Source organism: Brienomyrus brachyistius, chromosome 8, assembly GCF_023856365.1.
Source record: "Brienomyrus brachyistius isolate T26 chromosome 8, BBRACH_0.4, whole genome shotgun sequence".
NCBI classification, from domain to species: Eukaryota; Metazoa; Chordata; class Actinopteri; order Osteoglossiformes; family Mormyridae; genus Brienomyrus; species Brienomyrus brachyistius.
Window position 1 is genome coordinate 2,999,023 of NC_064540.1, and position 18,844 is coordinate 3,017,866.

The 18,844-nt window shown below is 44.4% G+C and overlaps 1 protein-coding gene across 2 annotated transcripts; it reads left to right on the forward strand.

Moving 5' to 3' along the window:
* On the forward strand, positions 1-18,711 carry cers5 (ceramide synthase 5). 2 transcript variants are annotated; one of them, XR_007399321.1, is made up of 11 exons: positions 1-813; positions 10,161-10,266; positions 10,397-10,527; positions 12,368-12,425; positions 12,803-12,853; positions 13,487-13,579; positions 14,790-14,918; positions 15,080-15,186; positions 16,438-16,594; positions 16,913-17,067; positions 18,078-18,215. XR_007399321.1 is itself a non-coding variant. In XM_049022831.1 (10 exons), exons 1-10 carry the CDS (start codon positions 641-643, stop codon positions 18,237-18,239), a joined length of 1,167 nt encoding a protein of 388 aa, XP_048878788.1. In that variant the 5' UTR covers positions 10-640; the 3' UTR covers positions 18,240-18,711. The 2 variants fall into 2 exon arrangements, 1 of the variants encoding a protein (XP_048878788.1); XM_049022831.1 differs by lacking the exon at positions 16,913-17,067 and having other exon boundaries at positions 10-813; positions 18,078-18,711.
* The last annotated feature ends 133 nt before the right edge of the window (positions 18,712-18,844 follow it).

An 18,844-nucleotide genomic window follows, 5' to 3' on the forward strand; every position in this document is an offset into this window, starting at 1 on the left:
CTTCATGAGTACCCCAGTAAAGCATACTGGGAGTTGTAGGCTGCGCCGTTTTTGCTCCCGCACTGGCGTTACAAAGTCCACCTTAAATGCACCTCAGTGGACATTTCCTTGTTATGCAGATTAAACTATCACCATCACGGGATACGGATTTCGTTCTTCTGCGCTCCGCGTCCCAGATCGCACTAAACCAGCCTGCTGATCCTCAAGTGCGGGCGCTTAACCGTGAACTCTGTCGCCGGCACCGGCTGGATCGGCATCAGACGTTTATCATACCCTTCAGGGGCATGTTGCTGAACGCGATCCAGCGATCGTACATAAAAGCGAAAGAAGCGGCTGTCTAAAGCGGCGGCGGAGGTGCCTCGCGGGAGGTGCCGCGCGGAGCAGCGGAGCGCGCGCCCGGACTGCTTCTCACCTAGACGCGAGCGCCGGTCGGGGTCGCTGGTCTCTAGTCTGGTTCGCTGGTCTCCAGTCTGGGTGGGGCTTCCCAGTTCCGTAATTCGCTGCCAGAAACACCTCTTCGCTCATCCGCACGCCTCAAAGACAGAAACCGAAAAAGGGGCGGCGATTCTGCCTTTTTTCTCCCCTCTCGGCTTTCTCCTTTGGTACTCTTCTTCCGAACTCGTCTTCCTCTCTGTCCAACATGGCTACTCTCTCAGCCTGGTTTTGGAACGAGAGGTTCTGGCTTCCTCATAATGTGACCTGGGCGGACCTCGCGGATCCCGCACCCGGAGTGGAGTACCCTAAAGCGGGACATCTGCTCTCCGCCTTGCCGCTGGCTGTGCTCATTTTCGGTGTCAGGATACTTTTTGAAAGGTATGTATCCGTGGGGGGGGACCCGACCAAACCCAGGAACCGCCGCGAAGAACGTGTGCGCCTTCATTGCCATATAATGAAACCGATTTTTTTCCCCCTTTAAACTAACCAGCACGTCCTGGGTAGTTTGTTAATTATATCCTTTATTTGGCTGGAAATCTGCGATCCTCCCTGGATGTTTAACAGGGCAGTCAGCTTTGTGGGGGTGTCGTACAGCAACAAAAAAAGAAGGTATGGAGATCATGGTTAACTCACCAGTCATGGTTTCTTGACTAGGGGTGATGTAAGTTTACCAGCAAGCTTATCATCGAGGTATATGTCACGATCACATGGCTGGTAGGAAAATCTAGGCAATCCGAGGCGACAATCCCATATTGCGGGCCGATACCTCTTATTAAGGCGACTTCGTACAACTGGTCATCGTATTTTTTTCAACTACAAATAACGCATCCTTATAAATCCTGAATTATGTCAATATACCGGTATGGTTTTCCAGCACAAGTGTACCGTTTATCTTTAGGTTTCTTTAACTTAAATGTTGCCATCTAGATTAAATACATAAAAACTTTGGTTGTGGGTGCTGGAGTCGTCAATAAATTGAAAACATGCGTTTTTCTTTTTCCTTGTCAGACGGGCAGACCATGCTTTGCTGTTTTGTGATCGGGAATGTAATTACATACCGTTGACGTTCACGGTTCCTTTTTGATTAAGATCTACACCTTTTTTTAATGGGCTGGATCTGTGATCGAGTCGGAAAGGCTTCATGCTGATATGGTGAAATCTAGATTTAATCGTATAACGAATTAAATAACCGTCTCGATTTTGCCTGGGCAGGGTGTTGCATGCTCATCCCACCCAAATCACTAGTTATAGTAGTCTAACTCCTAACTGCAAGCTACTGTCCTGTAAGCATGTAGCAGTAAAATATATATATATATATATATATATATATATATATATATATATATATATATATATATATATATATATATATATATATATATATATATATATAACCTTTAGATCGTTTTATAAGTGACTTCTAATGAAGTGTTTTTATAGCCTCGGAAGATCGAACTAGATGTTTTCTGTCATGTGGCGAAATGATTGCTGTTAGCGTGACTAACAATTTGAACCACCAGCACACCGGTTGCAGGTACAAACTTGCACCCCAATGCACTAGGTGACCTCTTGGTCTTGTTTTCCAGTTCACCCATTTGCAGATCCGTTGTCATGGTAGAAACATTTATGAAGATTATGAACACTTTAGTATAGAAGATGTACAGTTTTGTATATGTTTTTGGATAACTCTTGAACCGGAGCTACAAAACGGCAAATATTTAATTGCTGTTCTCTGCCACTTAGATTTTCAACTGAAATAAATATCACCTATTGGTGTTTTATGTAAAACTGCTTTATTTCCAGTATTCAAAGAGGTCAAATGTTCCAGTCCGGCAAATCCTGGGAAAGGACATCAATCTTCAGCCCAGGTTTTGTGGTCATTATTACTGACTGAGCCTGTATTTGCAGTAATGAGCCAGTTACATTTTACATTATTTTGCCAGGACCATATCTATACCAGCATTTTACTGACTGGTTTAAAAAAAAAATCTGTTATAACCACATGTCACCCAAGGTCAATTTTTCACAGTGGTTTTTGACCCTGTTTTATCAAAGACTAGGCCTAGCCATGAATTTGGTAATATCCCCATGTTATGCAATATGCTGGTAGGTCATACAGCAAAAGTAATCAGATAAACGTTTTGGGCCCTAATGAGTCGAATCTAGCAGCTTACAAAGCCTTGTTGGTTTCCAACAGAGTCACTAGGTCCCTCGTCCTTTCAAATATACCCCAAACTCGCTTTATACCCTTAGTTATTAATTTCAGGTGCTCGGGAGGCTTGTAGATATTCTCTCAAAACATCCCTGCCCTCCCCCACCTTCCCAATGCCAAACCCCCCAAAGATGTTAATTGTATGCAAACAATATGTTGCTTTATTCTTGTTGCTTTTTACTCTGTTTTGGTTATGGTGAGGCAGGACAGCCATGTGAATGATGTGGCAGTGTAGGGGTGGTCAGTCATATCTCAAAAGGGCCGCTGTGTATGCGGGTTTTCACGGCAACTTCCTAATTAGGTTACCAGTTAGAGGCCTGATTGGCTGAAGAGTCCTCACACCTGGGTTTGAACAGCTGACCTAAAAGTTATCACAAAAACCTGCATTCACATTGCCCCTTTGCGGATATGATTGGCCATCCCTGCCCTAGCGACTGTCAGCATTTCCTGAAGCTCACACTGATTCGCATTGTTTAATTTAGGATGTTAAAAATCTCTATATAATTTAAATTAGTGTCCCATTCAGGGTGGTTGCCAACCTTGTGCCCCGTGTTGCGTGGGAAGGGTTCCTGGTTAACAGAATGACCCTTTACTGGATGAGCGGTTAGGGAAGAAGGGGTGGGTGTGTATAATGTCATCACTGTTTTGTGTTTGTTAGTATTTGAAGCAGATAAATATCTGAAGTGGCACTGTTCAGCCAGGAGCGTTTGCAGCTTCAAAGTGTGCGAACAGGTGAGGGCAGTGCTCCTGGCGATTTTTGTTTCCCTTTTTTACACTAATCCATAATTCCACCCCTGCCCCCCCCTCTTCCGGCATGGTATTTCAGAATAGCTCGTGAGTGGTCTAGTCTTGATAGTCTGTCTGCAGAATGGAATCCTGGATTTTTTGTGCTTCTTGGAGACAAAGTAATCTTTATGAGGGGACATTTCTGAACAGGGTTACACATGCCCTTAAGGACCTGATGATGCTACACCAAACAGAATTTTGTGTACACACACACACACACACTAGTTACTGCACTAACTCACTATACCATCTTATTTCATCCTCATTTCATCATCTTGTCATACCTCTTAACCCAACAAGCCATGTATATATGACGTTTTTTTTTTTTTTTTTTACTGTGTGGATATCTGTTTTATCTTTGAAGTTATTGTCAAATCTTTCAGTATGAAAAAAATTAAGCTTTTGAGGGCAACAATACTTTCTTAAGTTAATTAGTTAATTAGAGCTGAAAGCACAGGCTTCCTGCTACGTGTGGCACTAAGGTTACAAGAGGACGTCCTGTTCGTAACAGGAGACATTACCGCAGCGTCTAAGGTGCCCTTCTCTGTCACGGGGCTTTTCTTCCCCAGTTCACCCTGCCCATCCTGTGTTGTCCCCTAAGATGGTCGCGTCAGCCAGCCCCGCCAAGGGAGTCACCCAAAACCGAGAGCGAACACCCTGCACCCACCTTAATGGCGCATTTAATGCGGCCATTCCCGCTGCCTGAGTGCCTTATCTTCTCATAGATCTTTTCTAAACGGCTCATTAGATTAATGATCGATTCACTAGTATTTGGGTTTGAGGAGGTCCAGCACACCTACTGGCCTTGAACATAGTATTGTAACAGTGCATATTCTGCTCATCAGATCAAGATAATATTACAAGAACATGAGAAGTTGTCATGTAAATTTCGCTCTATTCAAATGAAGCTGTCCTTATGTTCTGGGGGTAAAATAACGGTCTGTAGAAGCAACCATGTTGGGGCAGTTGGGAGACAACCCTTGGCACAAGACTAGGAACATTTATTTTTGGCTCTTTAGCATGTTGATGATTTCCTGTTGAGATACGTGCTTTGACTTGAGGCAGTGACCAGTTGAGCTACAGATCAAATTGTAAACCAGCTTGAGGGGTAGAGAATGGTGTTGCACTATGATTCAAGGTCTGCTTCCCCAGAGCAGGAGAGCAGCAGAAAATGGTAGGAGAGATGGCACCTTATTTAGTTCTTCTGATGGTCTGCGGGTGTTACCCCTATCCTGTAAGACTAATCCAGGCCATGATGGACAGCTCACTTTAGTCTCACCCACTGTGGTTTCGGGGTTGGGCCACCGGATGCTTGACTTAGAGAAGCCCCAAACCCTTCATTGTCCTACCATTGGCAGAGTGAGGACATTGTTTGCCTGCAGTAAGTAAAGCAGCAAGCAGGCTGAAGAGACAATATGTGATTAATCCTAACAGCTGGGCTCCTGTGATTCATGCCATCAGAGTGATTAGTATGCTGCTCATTTCGTCGTAATAACGACCCTCTAGCCCCTTGGCTAACTATACCCTGCTAGCTACGATACTGCCCACAGGGCGTTTGTCATATAAATAACTGGTATTTCAAAACATCCTGCCGCAGAAAAGCGCAAACGTCATCAATGAGAATTGAAAGTGACAGGTTTGCTGGGCAATGAAACCCTTCACCAGGCTTGATTTGGGCACCGTTGTACTTTGACACCATTGCAGCTGCTTGTTCTCACCTTTTCGAAACCTGTCAGGTGTCCCCTGCTGGGCGGAAGCTCTGCTTATTCCTGCTATTGGCCTGATCTGTTGATTTTTCTTTTCCCTGTTTCTGATACCTCTACATTAGATCTTCTATCTGTATACTTCATACATGCACGTGAATCACATGACCAGTCACACATTTAGAAAAATTGCAAATAAATACTGTGTATTATGTCCTGTCATTTCCTGTCATATTTTGATTTAAATTAATAGTTTTCCCGGTGATTGACTCTTGCGTTCTTCCAGGTTTAATTCATAGCAGTTTTGTCTTATCTCTTTTTTTGTTGGTTTGTACGGTAGTTAAGTATCGGTAAAGCACACTGTGCAAAAAGAAAACACTGTTGTATTGAAATTCCTGCAGTGCTAGTTATGACAGTGTCACTCCACTTCAGGTTCAGTAGGATTGCAGAAATTACGACAGGCTCGAATGTCCTGTTCGGGGAGGTTTCCGTTTTGGCACGGTGAACACAAATGTAGTTGTGCGTGCAGTCACATGACTTAATTTATATGCTGAGTAAGACTTGCGTTTAGTTTGCATTTGGAAATATAAGCGGATGCCAAGAAATTTCCCTGAAAGAGAGGATGTAAATATATAGGGTGAGTTTCTTGGGGAGGTAGAGAGTGAAGCTTCGGCACTGTTTTGTAATTTCAGCTGAGGTTTTTGCAGACTTAGCTGGCATTTGTTAACATGTCAGTATTTGTTGAAGCCGAATGTCGCGCAGTAATGTGAGATTGTGGCACTCCTGTTAGATAGGTAGGTTGTCCGTTACTCTAGAACATTCAGTTCATTTCTTCAGGAGCGGTCCTGATCTGATGCCCAGTGGCTTGGTGGCTAGCAGCCATTTGTAAGGATGACATTGGCATTGGGCAAGTATGGAGGAAGGCAGGAAGTCACACAGGATTAGCGAAGAGCGTAATTTGAAGATGACCGAAAATGGATGCCCGTAATAATGGGCCCCGGCTTTGATTATTAAAGTGTAGTATACATCTGTCCAATTTCCAGCTGCCTATCCTAGTCAGGCTTGCTTGTGTGTGTAACATTATACACTAAAGAATGCAGTCAGAGCAGCTGTTTATATTATCTCTTTATACTGTTGCTTAGGAAGATCAGATAAAAGCATGAAATTAATTGTAATCTAATATGACACTTAGAATAAATAATGAGCCCTAATGGCTATAGACAGTGGCACTTTAACAAAGTGTTACAAACAAATGGAGAGTGTAGGATTCATTTCTAAATCCTAAAGAAACTACTATTTTCTTCCTTGGAGGTAACGTAACACATAAGAAAATGCTTCCAGCTCTTGGCTGGGTTGAAATTTTTATTTGATGAATCATCTCTGAACTATGGAAGCAGACATATCCATTTAATGCCATCCCCAGGAGGTGTTTCATAATATTGCATACCCTGGGTGATTTGATGCTGTTTGAGTACAGAAACGCACGCACACACATGTTTGTATTCATGTCTTCGTGGGGACCATTCATTCATGCCTATGGGAAAAACCCTAATCCCTAACCAGTCTAACATTAACCTAAGTAACCAATCAAAATACAAGTCTCTTGCCATTTTTAGCTTTTTGATTGCAGAGATTTTTTTTTTTTTTTTTTTTATCAAATTGAGTTTTCCCTTATGAGTCCCCACAATGTCAGAAGTTTTATTTTATTCTATTTACATTGTATGGTCCTCACAATGTAATGTATGCAACACACGCACACATATATACACAAACACATGTGCACATATACATGCTCACACAGGATATAGATAAGTAGATGTTATGCATCAGAGTACTGAAGACTTGGCATGTATAAACTGCACTCCCTTTGCCCCAAGGCGAATTCAGAACTCTGCACATCATTACCAGAAGCAGGAATCATAACCAGAAGTAGGAATGTTTCATCACGTCACACCCGTTCTCACGTCCCTCCCCTGGCTTCCTGTTAAATTCGGGATGCGGTGTGGGACAATTCTGCTCTGCAGTTACGGATCTGCTGTCTGGTCTCTGCTTGCCTGGCTCAGCCGGTTAAGGGCACCGTCCCAGATGGGCCGGCAAGTCGTGGGATGCAGGTCGTCCAGTAATTCCTGGGATACATATGGAATTATTTGCGTGGAGCTGTCTGCCAAGCTGCGTAGGGAATTCACCTTGGGCTAAAAGCTAGGCGGGAGTCCTACTGATTTAGTGTGGATTACCATAGTTGGTTTTAGTTTACTGTTCAAATGAGCCTGACGGTATTGTTGCCGACATATGTGATGATGTATGTTTATATGAATGTCGGTCAAATTTCAACAAACACCTGATCCCTTCTCTTGGTCAAGGGAAGATTAAGATCTCACACCTCATACCACTGGATGACCAAACCAATTCTGACTTGTGAATGGTTGGGTGGGCAGCCAGTAAGCCCTGGATCCCCCCTGCCCCTCTCCCCCAAGCTTCCTTGTTCCCACATCTGCCCCAGATTTCCTCGCCTCTGTTGTCTGCTAGCATTTCTGCAGTTAAACATTCAACACTATAATATCAAACTGGTCTTGTGTCCTAACTTGCGCTTACAGGTTAGCTGTATAGTTGAATATATGAAAGTAATCTGAATTCAATTAAAGACTGATCTTAGCAGAGCCAAGTTGGCTGTGAAATTACTTGTTTAACCCAAAATTAAACTGGCAGGTAATGGGTTGTGTGGTAATTCGTGATTATTTTGTGGATTTCACACTATAGTTAATGAAATGGACGCATTTTATATGCTTATTCTTCTTTTCCAGACCTTGACCTGAGCAATATAGGCGTGTCAGCTCTGCCTAGGCATATGTACGCACTTGGCATTTAACTAGTCTTGCTCTGGTCTTCTGCCCGTCGCCAAGAGAACCTGCTCACAACAGTCATTCCTCTGGGGCCAGACTATTCCTGTGGACACAGGGGAGAAAGGTTAACCTGTTGGTTCTGGAGCAGAGCTTCTAGCAGCAAGACAGGATAATTACGAGGATCATACGTGCCAAGGCAGCAGAACGGTCATGTGGTCGCAGCTGGTATACGGCGAGCCTCTGACGAGGGTCTCTCTCCTTGTAAATTAGTAGACAAAGGCTGTTCAGGCCCATTGGTTGACCTTAAAATGACAGTTAGTGATGCATATGACAGTCAAAAAACAGATGACCCCCTAATCTCTAAATTTTGGATATAAAAATTGATATCAGCAAGTAAGATTTCTTCTAGAAAACCCAGTATGTCTACTGTTCACAGTTTCCATTGTAATAATTGCGAATGCCACTTGTTTGTGTGTCGTTTCCTGATTTAATCATTATCCATCCATTTTCCAAACTGCTTATCCTACTGGGTCGCGAGGGGTCCGGAGCCTATCCCGGAAGCAATGGGCACGAGGCAGGGAACAACCCAGGATGGGGGGCCAGCCCATCGCAGGGCACACTCACACACCATTCACTCTCACATGCACACCTATGGGCAGTTTAGCAACTCCATTTAGCTTCAGCGTGTTTTTGGACTGTGGGGGGGAAACTGGAGTATTTAATCATTATCATACATGCAATCCACTATATTATTCTTTATACTTTGCAAGTAGAGTCAGTCGATTTAGGCAGTCTGACAGGACGTATTAAAAGCACATTACAGCACTTGGTAATCATTAGTCAAGATAGCGTTCAGTACATATGGTCACATTTACGTCTGAAGAATGCCAGGAGAAATCTGACTGCCCACGTGGTCACAGAAAACATTTCTCACATCTCGCTGTGCAGACAGTGGATAATTCTGTTTTTGTTCTACACATACAATAACTCTCTTGATCATGCATTAAGAAGGACGTGTAGAACTGGGGCCATTTCCAGAAGTCTTTGTCAGTATATTTAATTGAATTTCATATATTTTGTTGGGGGTAGGGGGGGGAAATCCCACACAGAGGGTCTGATTTGGGTTTGCTGTGTTGCAGATAAGCAACATGGGTGATCCAGCGGAAGGACCTAAGACACCAAACATGCAGTTTTTAGTTTAAATAGTAATTTCGATTCGCAGGTTTAGAGAAATAAAACGTGAAGATGGAATGAGCCAATCTGTTGGAATGAGCCGGACAAACTAGATCTGCTTCCGCCTGCTTTTGTCCTCCTGAGACACTGAACTTCTGTTTCCGATTTTCAGCTGTAATCGCATTATAACCAAACACGGCAGCTACGCGAGACCCCATGTCCCACTCCACAGGGGACCAGGTGTTTTCCTTCGCCGTTTCTGATCCCGTGCCCGTAAACCCCGTCTGCCCTGTCATGGCGGCCTTGTGATGTTTTTGGCTTGAGAGGAGCTTCCTCTCTAGATGCTTGGCTGTGATGGGTGTTTTAACGCTGTTCACCTGGCGGGACCTGCCGTGTTTTAACGCCATGTTTTCAGCTGACGGGACCTGTCGTTGAAGCAGACTCCTCCCACCGCTGCCCATTCCTTGTACTTGTGTGCCTTTTCTTATCGTTTGAAAACGGCACGGAAGATGGGCAACGTAGCAAATCATCTGCAGGGCACAGAATTTGACCTGTGTACTTTAGCCTGCCATGTGTGTTTTCTTTTTTCCCCCTAATTCTGATTTTTCAAACCACTGACCCAGTTTTTTATTTAAGTTTTTGTGGGCAATACTTGCCACATCCTGATTTCTCCTGGACATGTGTCTGCAGCGAGTGTGCAGTAAGAGAAAGTCATAAGGAGTAGTGCAATTTTAACTAGTCTGAGGCTTATAGTCTTTTGAATAGTGTTTATTGTGTTTCATTTTATTGTCAGTCGTCATCCTTCTCATTGCTTCCTCCTTACGGCTCCGCCTTTCAAAGCCAACCCCATTGTTGATCAGCCCTTGTTCAGCAGTGAGCGTGACATGTGGGAAGGCATCGCTGGTAGATACCAGAGTGACACGGCTACTCATGGCTGCTGCCCGGTAATGGCAGGGAGTCTTTGCACTTTGCACCTGCGTGTTGAATGCCCCCATCCCCCCTTGTGTGCAGATTCATCGCGAGGCCATGTGCTTACATGCTGCGGATCCAAGCAGAAGCGATCAGGCGAGCCCAGCCCAATGCCGTCCTGGAGAAAGTGTTTACATCCATCACAAAGGTACCAGTCAGCCACGTGGCTGACATTCCCTAAGACTGAGGTGTCAATCTGCCAGCTGGATGCTGCTTTCCTCCATGTCCTATAATATGTTGCCTTTGGTTGGTCCCTGCTTACCCCCCCTCCCCGGCAGTACCCTGACACGCATCGCCTCAACGGCCTATCCAAGCAGCTAGACTGGGAGGTACGCAAAGTGCAGCGCTGGTTCCGGCATCGGCGCAACCAGGACAAACCCGGCACCCTTACGAAGTTCTGCGAGAGCATGTAAGCACCCGACCGCTGCCTGGCTTTGCATTTTCCGGCTTGTGTTCTCACTTTGACTGAGATGTACTTCATATACTTGCCTAAAGATGCATTTCGCTGCACGTTGCAGGTCTGCCTGCACATTTTCTCCATTTATTAGATACACCTGTACAACAGCCTGCTCCTCCAAACAGAGAATCATGTGGCTGCAACTGTATTGTTGCAGCAAACAAACATGGCCCAGATGCGGGGGTCAGAGGCATCTGCCCCCCCAGGCCCGTCCCAGCAGGGGCCCATTCACAAATTTACCTAAGGGGAACCTTTGTAAATTTAACAGATTACCTGTTTTGATAACAGACCATCGCGCAAAATTCGCAACAATTTATAGTGACTCCCCCACTCCCCCCCCGGCCCTCCAGCTGGCCTTTTTCGAGAGTTTACTGGGCGGCTTACAGCTGATTACACTTCTGCATCAATCCCACACACAGTTTACCCTGAAAAAAAATTTTGCATTGCTATATTTGAAATGATCCAATATCGTGCAGCCCGGGTGCAGTCGTGGTAATAAATAATAGCCTAGCAACAAACTATACTCCCACATACTATAATCTATACTCCGCCATACTATAATCCCACAAACTGGAAACAACAAAATATTTGCATAGGAAGAAGTGCGATGCTGAAATGTGTACAGATCAAAGCTGTTGTGGTCTGCATCGCCGGCATGTGTCGTTAGATTTTTGAGGAGGTGCAAGCTACGGTGTATGCTACAGTTTAGAGTACACTATAAAGCAGCCTTAAGACGTCTGATCTAAGTGATTTTGAAAGTAGTGTGATTGTTGGTGCCAGATGTGGTGGTTCTGCTTCTCAGAAACAGGCCCCCTCCTGGGATTTACACACACCGCAGTGTCTGGAGTTTGTAGAGAACGGTGCGATAAACAAAGAAAAATCCAGTCATTGGCATTTCTGTGGCTGTAAACACCTTCTTATTGAGAGAGATCAGAGGAGAATAGCCGAGAGCTAACAGGAAGGCCGAAAGTGCAAAAATAAGAGCCCCTCTCCGAATGCCGAGTGGAGTTCCGGGTACCTGATACATTGGCCAATGAGTATAAAATTATTGAAAACTTGAAGTAGCATTGTGATGACAATATTGAAAACGCACCTCCCCATCCTTTAGATGGAGCCTGCCGAATGAGAGACTACCAAACATGGTCAGGCCCTGGATGAAAATGTGTGTTATGGATATTTTCCAGGTTTCTCTGCACCTCTTTTGAAATTTATCTGATCTCCCGTGCTGGAGTCAAAACACCACGTAGCGCGATGAAGATTGATTGCCCAGAGGAGGGATCTGTCGATTCACTTTGCTGTTTCTGTAGCAAAAAGAAGAGAGACTCGGAAGAATATGAGGGTAGAAGTTTATAACCAGACCTGGCTTGTCTTGTGGTTATTGGGCTGTTCGGCTTGTTCATACCTTCCCTTATCTGCGTGATGAGTTCTCCCTTGTGTGTAGTACTTTATTTTTTTAAGGGGGGGGGGTAGCTGGGCATTTTCTGCATCCCTGACATTTCTAAAATGCCTGATGTGCAGCTTCTCTGACGTCCTCCTGCTCCACACTTCCTGATTCGATGTGCCTGCCCTTTGGATAAGACAGTACTGCTACTGAAAACCCAGCAAGACCCGCCAGAGGGCATTACTTAGTTCATCAAATTATGTTCCTCATCTGTATTAATGTGACAGTCAAGCCTGAACTTTGTTTTATAAACATCCTGGACGAAAAATGTCAAAGTAATTGATGCTTTTGTTTTCCCTCGGTGTTTTTCTCTGTCTCCAACAAGCATTTTTATTTTCTCCTTATTTTTAGGTGGAGGTTTACATTCTATCTGTTCATATTTACCTATGGAATTCAGTTCCTATGGCAGGTGAGCTGAACCTTTCCCCGCACCGCAGATGGAAAGGGTGTGTCAGTTTACTCAGGGCTGAAATTGGAAAGTCAGAAAGTTAAAAGGAGCGAAAGTAGATTCTGGCACCTGAGTCAAAACGGAGCTGAGCCCAGCTTGGCATCTCTCCAACATGAGAGACATGCTGTCGGTGGTATGAATGTATCGGCGAAGGCACGATCGTCTGTCATCTATTTTCAGGGGTGTGTCTCTGTCTGTGACACCTTGTCAGACTGATAATTCCTGAGTTAGGATCTCTGCTTCAGAAATTTGCAGAGTGCCATTTATTTGCATGTATTTATTCCCATAAATTAACTCGTATTAATGACTTTGTTTATATATATATATTTTTGTTTTAGTCTCCTTGGATGTGGGACACACGAAAATGCTGGTATAACTACCCCTATCAGGTGGGCTTTTTAAATAAAGCTTTAAATTCTGCATGCTTTTGTTTGTTGCCTGCGCAATGTCCGGATCTCCAGGGAGTTTCTGTTCTTTCTCCATTACTTTAAATATAGTAATAAAGACATCAGGTGTTATAGTGGTTAAGGACATGGGCTCATCACCGGAAGGTTTTTAGTTCAAGTCCCTGCAGAAGCCCCTGTTGTATCCTTCTGAGGGGCCTGGGAGCTCCAGTAGAATATTCAGTTGTGGGGACAGTGTGAGGCCCTTTGGGTTAGGGCTGTGATCAGTAGGTCACGGGTTCAAAACCCAGGATTGGCAGAATCATTTAATCTTTGGGCCCTTGAGCAAGGCCCTTAATCCCCAATTTCTCCAGTGACTGTCTGACCCCACTTTTTTAAAAAATGTACGTTGGCTAAATTTAATCAAATGTAAACGTAAGCTATAAGCTGCTTTGGATGAGAGAGGGATAGGGAAGGAAATGTAAATCAGAATACAGAATGCAGAGATTGCAACCGGGAGAGTGGCAGCAACTGTCACCTGATCGGGATATAGCCAGTCACGAAAGGCAGGCCTCCTCTGGAATAACACACGTGCACCACACTCATTTGACTGTGTTTGTTTAACTACCTCCATCACAGGTCCTCTCCCCGGGGCTCTATTACTACTATGTGACTGAACTGGCTTTCTACTGGTCACTCATGTTTTCCCAGTTCAGAGACATCAAGAGGAAGGTGAGATGGGTAGCTGCCCCCTGCAGGCAGATTATGGGACAGCACCTCTGGGGGATGCTTTTTCCGGTCTGCTTAAGATGGAGGGCTGGGCGACGGTGTCCTTAAGTTCCCCCTCTCCAGTGGTGCTCATCCCAGAAATTGTACTTATTTAGTCCATGCCTAAAACTGCTTGGATGAAGTGAGCAGGTAATTGCTGGAACTTTACAAAAGACACTTCTCTGGGCTGGGTCACTTGTAGCTGCACCCCCCCCCCCCGGAACCCCCACCTTTTCTGCTGTGTGGTTTAGTGCACATGGACCTGTGAGCTGGCATCTCACGCTCACTGGTCAATTGTCATCCGATACTTTGGACGTTAACTATAGAATGATGCGGATTAGAAATGGATGAGGGACAGAGTCGGCGATCTCATAGAAAGGCTGCAGTGTTTAAAAGCCCTTCTCTCAGATGTTCCATTGATAGCTTTGTGTTTCTGCTCTTTGGAAGAGGAAGTGCCAGTTAAGGCAAACGACAGTGTCAGTGATGCTGCTCTCTGGATAAATATTAGTTCTTGCATTTGAAAGGAAACATGCAATTTATAAATGAAACGAGCGTTATGCCCTACAGAAACTGTAGGACAATGTCAGATAAATATTTCCCCTTCTCAACTTTCAGCTGCTTGAATTAAAGTGGTTAATTTCTTAACAGCCACAGAGAAGGGTAGTTATTAATGTAGCGCTCGAGGCTTAGAAATATATGTTTAAGTCCTAGGGAGAGACCTTGTTGCAGTGGCCCTTGGCAAAGTACTTCACCTCAATTGTCCTGGTAAACACCCCAGTAGCTAGTAAAAGTGACTTCTGTCTGATTATCCTTTAACGTAGGTTGAGCTCCTTCATAGATTTGGGTGTTTTTTTTAATATATTAAGTTGTTGAAAAGTATTGGTCCAAATAAAACTGCATGTGAAGCAGGAAAGAACTGCACGATTATTTACTTGTAGAATGAAGGACAAAGTACTCCTGTGTCTAGAAACACAGGTTCGCTGTTCCCCAAGCACAATGAAACCCCTCCCACATCAGCACTGACAAGTACAAAACTGGTTGGTTGGGTTGTTTTGTAGGAGAACTGTTCATCAGGGAGAAAAACGTGTCCCAGAACCTGTTCATGCTTAGGAATTAACTACCAGTTGGCTTGACTGTTGATGTCATTCTCTGTTCTCCCCTGTGTTCATCACAGGATTTCCTCGTCATGTTCGTCCATCACCTGGCAACGGTCAGCTTGATCAGTTTCTCTTATGTCAACAACATGGTACGAGTGGGAACCCTGGTCATGTGCGTGCACGATGCCTCGGACTTCCTGCTGGAGGTGAGAGGTCTTCCACTGCCTCAGAAATCCATCAGCTCTCACAAATAATCGTCAGTTTATTTGTTTTATCTTGGCAGAATGACAGTTTCATGTCCTGTAGTGATATACAATCCTCTTTTTCTCCTCCCTCTCTTTTCTTTTCTCCCCGTTCTCCTTGTCAGTCTGCTAAGCTGGCTAACTATGCTAAGTACCAGAGGCTCTGTGACTCGCTCTTCGTGCTGTTCGGCATGGTTTTCGTCACCACACGACTTGTCATCTACCCGTTCTGGTGAGAGCGGCCGCTTTGTGTGTCCAAATATCGTTTATTGTTGACGTCGTATATCTAATGCACAGGGTCGTATACTGAAGTGAAATGTGGTTCTCATAAGTCATAGACCAAATGAAAAAGTAATAAACAGAAAATAAATATCGAGACACAAACATTACAACAGAAATATACTTAACTACCTAATTGGTTGGGAAATATTGTGCAAACTGGCATGGAGGCAAAATGTGTGATAAGTAGGTGTAGTTTCGGAGTTATGAGTCTTGAGTTTTTAGTCTAAAAGCTGGAAGGGGGCAGACTGTTCAGCAGTCGAATGTATGTGTGTGTTTCTGAAGTTCGTGTCATTAGCGAGATAGGGGAAGGTGCGTTAGTCAGGATGGCAGTAACCTGAGCGGCTGTGCTCGCTGTCCGGGTTTGGTTTAGGCTGAAGATCGTGCAGCTGCGACGAACTGAAATCCATCTCCGCAGGGGGGTGAGGGGGTGTCACACAATCACACAGCTAACCTGAGACTCGGCACATCCCCACTAGCTTACTAATTTATTAATTTACTCCCAAATGGACTTTAAATGGCAAATTACAGGAAACACAAGCAGCTGTGACTTTCTTTTCCCCATTTAATTTGAAATTAAATGCATTGCAGATTAATGCAGTCCGGTGAACTGAGATAGATGTGGCCGACACAATTTCAGAACTAAGGAGGGCTTGATTATAATTATGCAGTAATTTACAGGAAGATGATGATGCATGTTTTTAGGGAAGGGAAGGTGAACGTTTAGTGGTAGTGTTTCGGGGAGTTGTCAGTGTCTCGGTGATACTCTGTAAAGATTAAGACATCAAGGAGATAGTATTCATAGCTTGGGTCCTTATTGAGCTAGCATCGGAAATTCATTGCAGAGTCTCAAAGCACTTATGTAAGTCGCTCTGGCTAAGGGCGTCTGCCAAATCCTGTAAATGTAAGGTTTAGAACAGCTTCTTAAATGGTTTTGTCTCAATTGGTCAATGAGTCGAAACCCAAATTCACTATGAAAGTGGTCAAGTGGTGGGGTTGGGGGTTGATGGTAAAAGTTGTCGACAGGAGGGGTGGCAACCATTTAGAGCATGTGTTGGGTTGAGTATGGGGCACTGTAAAAGGAATGAGTTACAAAAATGTAGATTGAGGTCAACTTTAATACAGATATTAATGAGGTTGCATCTGGACATAGTCCTTCCCGAGGGGACACCTCTACAGCTGCTGACTGTGGTCTGTGCTGCAGGATCCTAAACACCACCCTCTTCGAGAGCTGGGCCATCGTCGGGCCTTATCCATCTTGGTGGCTCTTCAACGGGCTGCTGCTTGTCCTCCAGGTCCTCCACATCATCTGGTCCTACCTCATCGCACGCATCGCCTTCAAAGCCATGCTGCGTGGAAAGGTATGCCTCAGCGTGTCGGAACGTTCCGCCTCCACATGTCCACTCCTCGTCGTGGCTCTGAGTTCTTTAGGAAATTAATACTGGTCGGCAGTCTGCTCACTTCAGTATTAATCTGCTGGTCAGGGAGCACTGCAGACTCAAAGATACAGGTTTTCCTGAGGGTTATGGCTGTGGGTCACTTTGAGTAAATAGTGTCTTTTCTCATAAGTTACACAAGAGAGAGTATTTTATTCCTAAAACCTAAAATATTTGCTGGTTGTTGCTAATCTCCGTGTGGTGTTTCACCTTCTCTCCTTCTTGCCTGCTCTTTCTCCACAGAGAGGGGTCTCCTTTCCCTCCCCGATGGTGCAAGGATTCTGTCTCTCTCTCTTATCTGAGAGCTGTCCTCACTCGCTCTTCCTTTAGCTCTGGCTCTCTCTCTCGCTCTTGGTCTCGGGGAGCCTAAAGCATTCGCTTCTGCCTTTTGCCCTGCTGTAAGTTTGACCCTCTGTGCTTCCGCTTCTCTGGCGGGGGGGGCGGAGCCAAATGCATTTTTGGGTTTCCCCCTCAATTAACACACCTGATTCAACTCCTTGCGCTAATTACCATACAGCTCTTGAGCTGAATCATTTGTGTTGCAACAGGAAAGAACTAAGCTACACAGGGCTCCAGCCCCCCAGGACTGGAGTTTGACACTCATGTTCTAGAACACCAGCTGTAACCGGCTAATTGTGTTTTTTTTTTTTTTTTTAAAAAAACTTTCTCACTTCACATTGTTGCCTTCCCCTGCTTCAACACTGAAGCGCCTAGCCAGCTATCATTAATGGTACAACTCCACCTTGTGGCAGAAGTCACACTGGCTAGGGATTTTATATGTTTGTACAGTATGAGGTCACGTCTCCTAGCAACCCTGCCCCATGGCTTAGCCATTTTACCCACAAACAAAGCCAGGTGGCATTTTAGGGAGAAGTACAGTGATGGTTCATGGTTTTTATAAATGTCATATTCTTTATACTGGAAGATTAGAGCAACTTGTGTTTTTTGCGATTAATAATGCCCACAATTTTAACGTATTCTGAATACAAGTTTTTCACTGGGGTCTTATTTAAAGATTTGTATGCTTTGTGACATAGGATAGATACGGAAAACTTTTAACCAAAAAATGTAATTGTAACCAAAAAACACGCCTTTGAAGGCATTGTTAAATTGTACAGATCTGATTTGAATGACACACAAAAAAAAATCATTTTTATATCACTCATGTGTTGTATATGAATATTGTTGTGCAGTCTCCTAGAGCAGTAGTTCTCTGAGCGCTGATCACACCCCCTCCCCTCCATATATTTGGTGTATTCCCCCAGCACCCCTGTCAACTAATTACCCTACTGTGATTCTGTTAACCAATTGATATAAAAAAAGCAGAATAGTTTCTTTCCCTTTGCCCTTTTGTCCCTCCCACATCAGGTCTCCCTTGTTGTTCTGACGCTTCCCTTACTGCCCTCAGGTATCTAAGGATGACCGCAGTGACATAGAGAGCAGCTCAGAGGAGGAAACTGAGATCAGCAAGGACAAGACAGTTTCGTCGCCCAAGGGCGAGAACGGAACCAATGGCCACTCCGTCACGGCCGCGTGGGCACAGGACCACGGCTCCTGGGGGGAGCAGTGAAGCAGAGCACACCTCCCTTCCAGCAGACCCTTGGACGAAACCCCTTCTCTCCATCTCAGTGCCTCTCTCTATTCCAGACAGTCCTGAACCTCATTGAACACTTTAAACCTCTACCCACCCCTCTATCACAATTTCAAGACTGAAAATAATGCATGGAGTATGACAATGGACAAAAAGGATGGGTGAACAGGCAATGAGGTTAAAGATAGCTGTGGAAACCAAAAAACGGAAGGACATTTTCCAAAAATGAAAAATGAATTGATGATGTCGTCTCACTTCACTTTTTACTGAAGTCAGGGGGAATTTCCTCCCTCCTATTGGTCAAATGTACTTGAGTTTTTTTTTTATTATTATTATGATGCTGTCGTCTTTGTTTTGTCTTTTTCAGCACAAGGTTATTAAAATGTTTAATGTAATTCTTGCTTGGGTCAAATCTCAGTGTCCAAAAGTAAATTCCCACTTTAGTAAGATCTGAATGTGTTCCAGTGTCAATCAACATGACGTGCATTACTGATGAGTAATTGCAGAGCTGGGGTGACTGGGCATGCTGGCTGTTTGTCCTACCTCGCTTCATAATTGTTTTCAATATTATCTACCTTTGGATG